This window comes from Lytechinus pictus, chromosome 3 (genome assembly GCF_037042905.1).
Source record: "Lytechinus pictus isolate F3 Inbred chromosome 3, Lp3.0, whole genome shotgun sequence".
Classification (NCBI taxonomy): Eukaryota; Metazoa; Echinodermata; class Echinoidea; order Temnopleuroida; family Toxopneustidae; genus Lytechinus; species Lytechinus pictus.
The window spans coordinates 80,164,506-80,176,605 of record NC_087247.1 but is presented as its reverse complement, the minus strand read 5'-3'; the positions used below and the strand labels follow the sequence as shown (position 1 = coordinate 80,176,605).

The window sequence follows — 12,100 nt, the reverse complement described above, 5'->3', positions numbered from 1 at the left end:
TACAGCAAATGGTGAAGTCACCTACTAGAAACAATGCTATATTGGATCTCTGTTTTACTAACATCCCATCCTTTCTCGAAAAGGTTGATATTAAACCGGGCATAAGTGACCATGATGTGGTCATTATTCACGCTGCTATTAAACCAAAGATTATCAAACTTCCAAAACAAAAAGTGTATCTCTATAATTAAGAGAGCTGAATTCACTAAGGTCTAAGTCTCTAAGATAAACGAAGATTTGAATAAGTTATATAATCACCTCTCTGATGAAATTGTTCAGAACTCAACTGTCAACGATCTTTGGGAAAGATTTTCAAACACCTTAAAGTCATCTATGAACATAAACATTCCATCCAAGAAAACTTCTTCCAAACCAAATGTTCCTTGGGTAAACTCAACCATGAAACGTAATATCAAGAAGAAACACAAGCTCTATAAAAGGGCCAGAAACTCAAATAATCCAGATACAAAAACAAGTATATAGCGGCAGCGATTGCATGAATGGTCTGCACGTCTATAGTCTCTTTGAGGCGTTTAAGTGCAGTATTCACAAGACAAGACAAGACAAAAGATGGATTTCCTAATTAATACTAGAAAAAAGTAGGGTCCTACTCCTAGACCTAGGGAAATCCATCTTTTTTACTTAGTTTTCTTTTTACATGTCTATGAAGTAAGCTTGTAACCGATTTTGCAATCGGCAACCGATTCCATTCGATTTCACAACAATCGGCGATCACTTGCCGATCTTCGATCATGCCCCTTGAAGGAAAAAATCGGATATAAAAAATCGGCATACCTGTAGATCTAGTTACAGTGCGGTCAGAACATATTTCAAGATTGTTCTTGCAGAGGTGCTAGCTATTTAGAGCTTTTTAACAAGCAAATAGTTCGAACAATCGAGATTACTGGAATGTCAGAAATGACTAAAAAAGTTGACCTACTTATGATGACCTACCGGTAGCTGCGCTGACTGGTATGGGGGGAGTGGAACTTGGAATGAATTTATTGTATAATACAAACAAGGAACATGTAGTTTTATGGAGAACGATCCTTTGCCCATGCTGCCCCTTCACTTTGGAATACCACCCCATCATACGTAAAGAACTCTTCTCCACCTAAGTTTAAATCCACTTTGAAAACATATTTATTCAAAAAGACTTTTAAATGAGTTAGTGCCACATTTTCCAGCAAATTTCTCTTTTTTCTTTCTTTGCCTTTTTCTGTCTCCTTTAAAAGCGCATAGGGACGCATTTGGCAGTGATATGCGCTATATAAGCATGTTGGTATTATGTACTTGTACTGTGTTTGTCATTTATCCCGCCCATGAGTGCACACAATGGCCAATAGCAATGGAGTTTGAGAGCTGTGTGTGACCGCATGGAAGCATGAATGTGTTGTACACATTATGTATGCTAGTGCTTACGCTGATAAATCCCGCCCATGAGTGCACACAATGGCCAATGGCAATGGAGTTTGAGAGCTGTGTGTGACTGCATGAATGTGTTGTACGCATTATGTATGCTAGTGCTTACGCTGATAAATCCCGCCCATGAGTGAATACAATGGACGAATAACAAGGGAGTTTGAGAGCTGTGTGTGACCGCGTGGGTGCAGGAATGTGTTGTATGGATTACGTATGCTAGTGCTTGCGCTGATGTTTTGTCATAATCCCGCCCATGAGTTCACACAATGGACGAATAGCAAGGGAGTTTGAGAAATGTATATGAATGCTGGGGTGCATGGATGTGTTGTATATGCTAGTCAATGCCCTGCTTAAATCCCGCCCATAGGTGCACACACGGCCTAGGGACGAATAATAGCAAGGGAGTTTGAGAAATGTGTATGAATGCTGGGGTGCATGGATGTGTTGTATATGCTAGTCAATGCCATGCTTAAATCCCGCCCATAAGTGCACACATGGCCTATAGGGACGAATAATAGCAAGGGAGTTTGAGAGCAGTGTGTATGGGTGTGTTGCGTGTTGTATGTATCATGTAAGCCATACTTGCAGTGATATATTGTCATTAATCCAGCCAGTGAGCCAACTCAAAGAATAGCACTGTTAGTGTTAGCAGTGTCAATCAAACCCACCACGTGCACATGCCAAAAGGTAGTGTAAAGAATTTTGCGCTAGCCCGTTCGAGTCTGGGCGGTTCCATTTCACGGCCATGCCTCAAAACTATCTTGTATTGTGTAAAAGCTTGCGCGCATTGCGTAATTCACTGATATTGTTGAGTGGGTGGGTATACAGAAAGATCGATACTGAGGCGTGACTTAACTTTTCCCAGAACTGATTCGGAGAAATGATGTACCAAGTAAGCTATTATAACAAAATGGGTGTACTTTGGAATGGTTAAAGGGCGTGGCTGTAATCACATATTATAATGAGTGAACTTATCTGAGCTCAGCTTCACATGAAAATACTTATAATAAAAGATGTCCCGCCGATCGTTCATTGACCTGTGGTCTATGAGAATTATTTTCCTTTGCGACTTTGCTCGGAAGATGCGTCATTCGTTTATCTTTCTAATAAGAATCACTCATTTTATTGTAAAGCAGTTAAACCTCAAAACCCTTTTAAGCATGTTCCAAACGATCGCGCATGTCGGCGACTTCCATTCCTAAACATTAATCTTTGTGACTTTGTCAGGAAGATGCGCGCAGCCGTGAACACAATTTGGATGTATTCCTTTGTTTTTAAACATCGCCGATTCGATTTTCGATTCGATTTCGATTTTAGAAGCTTAGGCCTAACTGCCGATCCGATTTTCGATCTGATTTTTGATCCGATTTACAACATTACTATGAAGGCCTGTTCAAGACGTCAATGATGAAGAAGTATAAAGTCATCATCATTGCATCCTCAAGACTAACGTTAGTGACAATATAGTGAGCTCCTGGGTTCCCGCCCGCTTCCCTGCCCCTGGGTTATATCACTAGCAGATCCGCCGCACCTGCCCGGACCCGGGCCGCGGCCGACACTGGTTAAATCAAATCAATGGTCGCTGCAATCTGCGCTCAAGCAGGGACGAAGTCATGTCAAGCATGAGACAAACTGAGCTGGTGCCTGACGTTCAACACGAATATAAACGCAATAAAACAACTAGAATATTTTTTTACCTGCAAATCAGTTGATGAAATGGTTCAAACAAGGAAACAACTGCTAGACTGAAGAGTTTTTAACGTTATGATGACATTGACATCACTTCCATGTTTAAAGAAACCGCGCGTACCGTACGTACGGCCGGTAATACCGTATATGTACATAGGCTAGTATACCGTATATTTCGGTTTTATTTTGCCAATCTGATTATTTTTTTTATTATTTAAATAGAGATTAAAATTATAATTTTTCTTGAATTTAAAAAAATATTTAAATTTCTAATATTATTAATTTTATAATTATATCAAGAAAACTTTATAGGCAACCATAATACAAAAAAATAATCCTGAAACTACCTGATCAGTATGGGAAATTCGGCAGAGAGCTCAGGCCCGAGGAGCATCATGGGGGCGGCTTCATCATAACAGACCGACCAATTTGTTATCTCAATCAAGTCGACGGCATAAACATGATATTGATAAAGCGCGTGCGAGCTGAGCTGAGCTAGCTGCATATGTATGTGTTATATTATACTAATATAGGCCTAGGTGGAGGACGACCATGGATGGGGAGCAAGATCAGGGAGGAAAACGTCGAGTGTTTGCCTGCTCATCATGCCAGTTTTCAAGCCCTTACGATTATTATGGGAAAAGGCCTGGGTTTTTGAAATCTATCGTGTAAGTTTGAAGTTCAAAATCTCGGTTGAAAATATTTCAAATTTGTAAAACTAACGTTAAAAGTAAGACTAAGAATGATCTTGTAACTTTCTTGTTCAATGGGTGATTTCAAGTAGGCTACGGTGTTGAAATCTGGTGTTGGTGTTGGGACAACACCAACACCAGCTACAACACCGTACTTGAAATCACGCTGGTGTTGGGATTGACCTCGGAAAATATGACGTATTTCCGGCAGTTTGTTGTGTTGAGCTCTGGGGGGCGTTTCATGAAAGGACTTGTCGGACGTTTTATCCGACAAGTCCCATTTTATCCGACATTTACCATAGGTGTTGAATGTCGTCAGCTGAACCGAGCATTACAGCTGGTGTTGACGATCTACGTGCAATTTCCCTATTCACCAACACCAACCCCCAGGGATTGGGGAAATCGTGATTTCAAGTTCGGTGTTGGTGTTGGTGTTGATGAACAGGAGGCAAACACGATGAAACACCCCCTTAAAATTATCTATTACAGTTAAGATGAGCGCAAATCATTAGAGTTTTACACATTTTAATGAAAAATAATATTTATGCTTTCTGATTATTGCAGCGATTTTAACCTGTGCATTCTGTACGATAAGATTTCACTGCACTGCAATTTCTTCCCGATTTCACTTTCGTCGTCGAGAATTTCTCGTGTAAAGTTGAGATGATCAGCAGCGCAGCACAGAGGCGTGACGTCATAGTATATCGACAACGCGATCGGTATCGCTCCTCTGAACTCAGCTCAGTGTTGGACTTCGGTTCAGCAGCCTTTTCACGCTCTCAACACCGAACACCGTACTTGAAATCACCCAATGTCAATGATAAACAATAGGGTGCTTAAACTTGAGTTTCAATAAATTTCCACAAATTTTTAGTTCATAATTTCTCCTTGTAACGTTGTCGTTTTACCTAACTTAGAGTTAGATGATCGATCCAATGTTAGAGTAATTTTGACAAAAATTGATCTTGAGCATGATACCGGTAGAAAATGATTTTTTTGCCAAAATATCAGACATTTTCAAATTGGAAAAAAAAAATGGTTATATTGTTATGTGATGATTTTAAGACATATCTCGCATATTTATTCAATGATATATCAATACATAATCAATAATACTTCATAGGAAATCATATGTTTACCAACATGACCAATATTAATCATGTAAATTGTAGGGCTCTATATTTAGTACTTATTAAGTTCTTGTATACCAATCGATAAAGAGAGACAATGTGGACACCAACATTGAGCCTAAACATTTTGCAGTCTGTGCCGAGTATCTAGATGCAACATAAGGGCAGCCAGGGCCCTGGGAACAATTTCTAAATAAAGTATATTGCGCTGCTTTGAAGTTTAGTTTAGTTTAGTTTACTCCAACGATGTTGTAGGACTAAGCCTGTTTATCGATCAAAGTAGAAATGTCTATTGCTGCTCTCCTTCAGACAAAATTAGATGCGCTACTTATGTTGGCATGGAGGGGTGGCAGGGGTATCGTAGACAGTGAAAAGTTCCATGGAAACACTCAAGAAACAAAAAAAGTCACAGGCAATCCTCTCCCAATGCTTATCCAGTATTCTTAAAAGCAATCACTGAACAAGCAGTAACTGCATCTTCTAGGAGACTGTTCCACACATCTATCACTCGGTTAGCAAAGAAAAACTTACGCACATCAAGACGCGAATATATTTTCTCTAGCTTTAAGGAATGACCACGTGTTTTACCACCACGTCTCAGATAGAAAAGCTCAGAACTTGAATCATAGTAACCATGCAGATATTTGTACACGTCAATCATGTCACCTCTATTACGTTCTGTGACTGAGTGATGGCAATTTCAGGAGGCGAAGACGATCAGAGTATGATAGGTGCTTAATACCTGGGATCAGTTTAGTAGCTCTACGTTGGACACTCTCTAACCGTCTCTGCTCACCCAGCTTATAGGGTGACCACGCAGCCTGGCCATACTCTAAGATAGGGCGAATAATACCCTTAAACAAAAGCTTAATAGAGGTCGATCTAAACGCACAAAAGTTCTTCTTATAATACCAAGCAGTCTATTAGACTTTGACACCACTTTAGAAATGTGCTCCTTGAAAGAAAGATGTGAGTCTACCTGAACTCCTAAATCTCTCTCACTCTCACATTCACGTAGAACAACCGATTGCAAACCTTTGGTCATATGATACTCAGAGTCAGAACTACATGTACTTCTTCCAATCTTCAAAACAGTACATTTATCTGGGTGAAAACGTAGTTGCCACTTCTCAGCCCAGGCCTCAAGCTCAGTCAAATCATCTTGCAATTTACCGGTGGCCCCTGGAACATCAGAACGAACATACAACTTAGTATCGTCAGCAAACAGTTTGGCTGAAGTCTGCACTGAATCTGGGAGATCATTAACATACATTAAAAACAAAATGGGGCCGAGAACACTGCCCTGGGGTATTCTACTTCAAACTTCTGACCAGTGGGAGTGTTGACCACTGACAACGACCCTTTGACGTCTACCAAGCAGGAAGTCACTAATCCATGCATGCATGGATAAAGAAAAAAATGAAGAAAAATTGAAGAAAAATTTGACATGCAAAAAAAGTTTTCCTCTACATAGCGACAATGAGGAAAGACACTACGATCACAATTATTGATTAAGTGCCTACCATTTATTATAGGAACATCATGATCTGACACGGTGCTGCAAAGAGAACGATTGTTCACATTAACTTCAACACGTGAACCACCACAAGCTGGCGCTATAACACTTTACATACAAGAGTCGTAATTACACATACTGGCGTAGGATGATTTTTGTTAACTTTTTACTCTGTAGCATACCTTCCTGATTTCCAGGGGGTGCTGCCTATGGTAAATAACATACAAAGCACCCCCTGGCAAAACATGGGGAGTGCTCCAGCACCCCCACTTTCCTGGTCCATATACGGTATGTGTACATCAATACACAGAAAGTAAACAAACATCTTTATAGGCCTATAATCATTCTGTTAACAAAAAAAAGTTTGTTACATTTATGAACTTTCTTTCCTTTTAATTTTTAATCTGGTCAGGCCATGTGCAATTTCATTTGAACATGTATCTATATGGGATCATGAAAGTATGAGAGACAGGCATGCAAAAACAAACAAATAAAATCTTACATTCAACTACCTGTAGGCTGAGGCTGTAGCTTCTTTCAGGTTTTCTATAAATGTCTATCCAAGTTAAGAGTCTAAAAACAATATTACAAAATATCCCAAGTTACAACTATGGCTATGGCCATGGGGGATGCACCACCAAGATTTTCCTAGGGGTGCTGCATGTGTTATTCTCCATAGGCAGCTGCACCCCCTGGAAATCTGGTAGGTGTGGCAAGATGGAGAAATATTGAAAATTACCTAATTTCTTGGGACCAAAATGACCTTCAGTTTGTAGTGAAACCCTTTTTTTTTTTTTTCTTGGCTTGTCAAATTTACATCAGCACCCCCTGTAAAAAAAATTGTTCCCAGGGCCCTGCTAAGCCTGTAGTTCACAGCCTTATATGTATGCACATATGTGTATAGGCCTACGGTTACGTTAGACGCACAATTCTCATAAAATAAGTCACGCAACGACCACAAATTTCACTCCTGCCATATGCCTGCAATAGTGACACAGAACAATAGAAGTCGACTCGTATAGATCTAAGCACACACAAAAAAAAATCAGAATAAAAATGGTGAAATTACTAGACTTGATCTAGATCTCTCTATTCAAATTTCAGGCATTCATCTAAAATTCATTTTCTAAATTCTATATGTGTAAAGAAAGAGTATGGGTGCACAGCCAAGGATGGAGCACCATATTGTTATGTTGTCGTTGGGACTATTGCACTTTAACTTTCAACCAGACTTAAATGAGATTAATCAATGCAAGATGTAGAGTTCACATGAATTTATTAAAGATGGTAGTATGAGAATGATGATGATAAATACTGCCAACTGATGTAGTATACTTTTTCTGTAGCTCTATAAAACTCCAATCTCTATTCTGTAATTCTCTATTCTTTCTCTAAAACTGCAATCTCTATTATAATTTGGGTTCAGAAATGAACCCCTTATATATTGGTCTAGTCAAGACACTTTACAACAAAACAGGTGTTGGTCAACCTTGGACGCTTGACCAAAACTATCTGTACGTCATAAGTCATAACTTTACTCTGAATTGGGGAGTTGACCTTTTAGGGAGAACATGAAATGCAGTGAGAAACCCATAAAATGTGTGTGCGTCAGAAGTTTAGCTGGAAGAATGAGTAATACTTTCTTAAGAAAGTTGGACAGATGTTGAATTTAGAATGATATGAAGATCACAAGAATACATTTGGTATTATAGATTCCAGTTTTTGATTACATTTGTTCAAACAGGTTGCTTGAAGAGGCATATGTCATGAAAGATCCATTTACACCAGAAAATAGGCATCTAACCATTGGTGGGCACTGCTCGGAATGTAACAAACCTGTTTGCGTCAATAAAGTAAGTTGAACCATTAACATCTTGCAGCTCAGAAAATCAATGCAATAACACATGATGGCAATTTTAAATGTTTATTTTTTTATTCTTTCTTAAGATGATAATGATTGCTAGATCTTTGCAACAATATATTTTCTTAAATCTCTCTAATTGGTTATGAATTTTGTTTTGATTTTATGTGGATTTTGTCATGTCTTAAAATTTCTCTGTGTTGAGAAAGGACAGTTTATATATCCCCAAAATCAATTTATTGATTTTGCTCAAGTATGGTAGCTAGAAGAAGGATTGAGAATGGGGTCATCTTGAAGACTGCTTGTTGTTTGGTTCAAAATCAGGATGAAAAAATATCACAGATCTTGTTCTAGTTAATGAAAATAGATAAAGGAAAAAAAGATGATGAAACACAGCATTTATATTGCGCCATATTTCTGTTAAAAATGTTCATAGGCGCAGGCTCGTCCAATTAAGCTAATTATTACACATCTGGGGTCCGTTGCAGAAAGAGTTGCGTTCAAACGCAAGTAAAATTATCAATCGCAAGTCCCAAATGCGCCCTGCGATTGGTTGAAAATCAAGTTGCGCATGATTTTTAGAGTTGCGATTGATTGCAACTCTTTCTGCAATTTGCCCCAGCTGAAATAGGTAAGTTTTGAGAGATGATTTTAAGGGTTCAATATTGTCAATTTCTGAGTGAAATAAACATATCTGCTAGAAAAAAGGAATGATGATTGATGTAGTTAATCTTCATTTTCTTTCACTTTGTTTTCTTTGTGCACCAGCTTTTTACCTTGAAATGCATACTTGAATTAGATTTTTTTTATTTTTTTTTTTTTTATTAAGGATTGCAGTATATTCTACACAAGGCGATTCTGCTTAGACTGTGTTGTGGAAAACTTTCAGGAATTTCCCAAAGAAGTACAGCAGGTGAGGTATTAAGTAGTGTTTGTTTTTTTACCCAATTGCTGAGATGCACGAAGTTTTCGATAGCAAGCAACGAGAGGGTCATCAACTTAAGCTTCTATCTGAGAGACCTTATGAGGACTAAGACTTTTCTTGTAATATTCAATTCAAATTTGATATCAGGTTGCATGTACTGTTTAGTTATATTAAAAAAATGTTATTTAATTGTGAGTTCAGTTGATCATCTTTGCTCCAACTATTTGGAGTAAAACAGTGCATATCTCTGTTGCATGACCATGACTGTTTGCCTTTGAATGTATTTTGTAATACTTTTCTGATATTTGTATTAACATTTGAACATCATATTTTATTTATTGAAAGTTATTAATAAGTTGTCATTTTCCCTTTTTGTTTGCTCTCTATCTCTTCATTCAACAGGAAGTAAACAAGAATGACAATGGTTGAAATGGTTTATGCTGAGAGCTAGAAGTGCATACAATGGTACGCTTGAATAGCTAAAGCCGATGAAGGAGAACATCTATAAGTGTTAGGAAAGACAAGCAAGTCAGGAATTGAACTGAGATAATAAACAGATGTTTGAAATCACTTGCGCCTGAAGATGCTTTTTTTCTTTTTTTTTTGCCCTTCATCTTGGTGTTGATTTCTACATTTGTTTTCACTCTCATTTTGAGTGTGATTCATATTTGTTTGTAGGAAGAATGATCAGGGGAGTGTTTCATCAACATTTTCATCCGACAAGTTGTCAGATCTGACATCTTTCTCTGATGTTGATTGGCTGAGAGGTACTGTTACTATGGTAACTGTCGGATAAAATGGGACTTGTCGGATAAAACGTCCGACAAGTCCTTTCATGAAACGCCCCCCAGGACTCCTTTGGCTGACCATTGCTAATCATCCCTACAGTGCAATTCTGATTTCAAGAAGTTAGCCTTTCATAGGTAGTCCTCTCAACCCAGGTGTTACATGGATACCTGGTATGATTTGAAAGCCTATTTAGTATGCCTAGCAATTGAGTCTTGAAACTCTTGTTGGGTTGCTCCCCTGGGAGTGGAGGAAGTGCATGCATTGTGTGCGGTAATGCAAGGGTCTGAACAAAAAGTAATTCAGAAATAAAGTTGGTATTCTGTTATAAACTGGGTTCCAAAAGAAACTTATCAAACTTCACAAGCGCACTACACAAATTCCACTCAGTCAAAATGAACAAAATTTTGACTTAGGCTAGCTTCAATAATCTTTACTAAGCACATGTCAATAATTAAGAGATTGCTTTAATCACAAAGAGGCTGAAGCCCGTCAAAGCAATTGGTTCCGGAATCCAAAGACACAAAATTGCTAAAGAAAGACCAATGAAAATGAGAAGGGATTAAACAAACTTACCAGTTTATTAAAGTTCACAGAATGACCATCAGCATGTTTCATTGATTGCCTCAATAACTTAGAAGTTACAGGAAGTTAAAATTAAAATTTTAAACACACCTATTGAGGTCAAAGAAGCATAATGCATGAATGCACTCAATAGGAGTCAAGCAAATAATGACCATGTAGTTTAATACCATCTCATTTTCATTGGTCTTTCTTTTGCCATTTTGTGACTTTTGGATTCTGGAACCAATCGATTTGAGGGGAGACAGTCTCTTTGTGATAAAACAAATCTCTTAATTATTGACATGTGCTTAGTCAAAATTTTGCTTATTTTGACTGAGTGGAATTTGTGTAGTGCACTTGAAGTTTGAAAAGTTTCATTTGGAACCCAGTTTAGATGACATATTTACTCTTTACCTACTGATATCTAAGTTTTTCATTTTTTAAAAGTTCATTAAATGTTATTGTGCTACAGTTATATTAAAATACAGTAATTACAAACAAATTATGTCTCTCTGTGAGGAATTCAGTCATCGATCAAGTGTAGAGTTTGTAATACCTAGTTTGGGACTGAGTTATGGACTTAAGAGATAAATGACAGTATTTATTGATAATCATTGTAAAGGGAAAGTTCACCCTGACAATAAGTTGGTTAAATAAAGAACAAAAAAATATAGCAATATATTGGTGAAGGTTTGATAAAAGTCCATCAAAGTAAGTTTTTTATTTAATTTTTAAAGTTTTTGATTTGTGAAGTCTATGCGAGCAACCTTTCTCATAATGTCATGTAATGTAAATTCTCTAAATTTCAATTATTGAATGGCTCATGATGAATTTAAAAAAAAATCCTATAAAACGGGTATGGAATGATGTGTCTGATAAGATATCCCCAGCACAAATAAAATCACTGATATTTTTGGGACAATTGCATTTTGGAGAATTATATTACATGACGTGAAGGAACTGCTTGCCTCTGACAACCAAAAATCTAAATTTTATAAGTCCATAATTCCGCAATATTGAAATGGATATTCATCAAACCTTCACCAATATTTTGTTTTTGTTTTAGTTAAAACCAATTTATTATCAGGGTGAACTTCCCCTTTATGGTAGGTATAAACGTTATCATTGATATCACCATCATCATCATGGTCATGATCATTTTCATTATTTGTAAGAATCCCTAGCAAGCAAAAAAGACACAGACTGTCAATATTAATAGTTCTTTAAGTCTTTGAAGGTTTTAACTACATCTGAAATAAAGAGTTGATTATCTCTACTGTAATTGTTTCCTGTTTTTCAATCATTAACTTGGGAATGACAGTTGTTGAAGAGAAGGGAATAAATGCCCTGTGTAAATATGAATGAGTAGTTTGATTTTGACAAGAGAAGAGTGACAGAAGAGACATTAAGGCAAAGAGCGAGAGAGAGAAGAGACCAGAAAAGACTTTGATGCAGAGAGGAAGAGGGAGGGTTGATTGGCCAGGGAATAAACAACTTGTATTACTCATTTGAAAA

At 37.5% G+C, this 12,100-nt stretch overlaps 2 protein-coding genes across 2 annotated transcripts in view; one reads left to right on the top strand and one right to left on the bottom strand.

Moving 5' to 3' along the window:
• Positions 1-3,235, bottom strand: part of LOC129258010 (Fanconi anemia group D2 protein-like) — a 69,259-nt gene extending 66,024 nt beyond the window's left edge. The window contains exon 1 of the mRNA XM_064097786.1: positions 3,120-3,235. The gene's annotated coding sequence lies outside the window, so the exon portion shown is untranslated. The remainder of the gene's footprint in view (positions 1-3,119) is intronic.
• Positions 3,236-3,429: 194 nt separating this feature from the next.
• On the top strand, positions 3,430-11,861 carry LOC129256641 (cysteine-rich DPF motif domain-containing protein 1-like). Its single transcript, XM_054894800.2, has 4 exons — positions 3,430-3,779; positions 8,194-8,302; positions 9,140-9,223; positions 9,638-11,861. Exons 1-4 carry the CDS (start codon positions 3,664-3,666, stop codon positions 9,662-9,664), a joined length of 336 nt encoding a protein of 111 aa, XP_054750775.1. The 5' UTR covers positions 3,430-3,663; the 3' UTR covers positions 9,665-11,861.
• Positions 11,862-12,100: the final 239 nt, after the last annotated feature.

Excerpts from the sequence above, each read along its gene's own strand:
- LOC129256641 (XM_054894800.2), top strand. The coding sequence starts at position 3,664 with ATGGATGGGGAGCAAGATCAGGGAGGAAAACGTCGAGTGTTTGCCTGC. Across the intron at positions 8,303-9,139 it reads AACCTGTTTGCGTCAATAAA|GATTGCAGTATATTCTACAC; the intron begins GTAAGTTGAACC and ends TTTTTTATTAAG. Across the intron at positions 9,224-9,637 it reads TTCCCAAAGAAGTACAGCAG|GAAGTAAACAAGAATGACAA; the intron begins GTGAGGTATTAA and ends TTCATTCAACAG.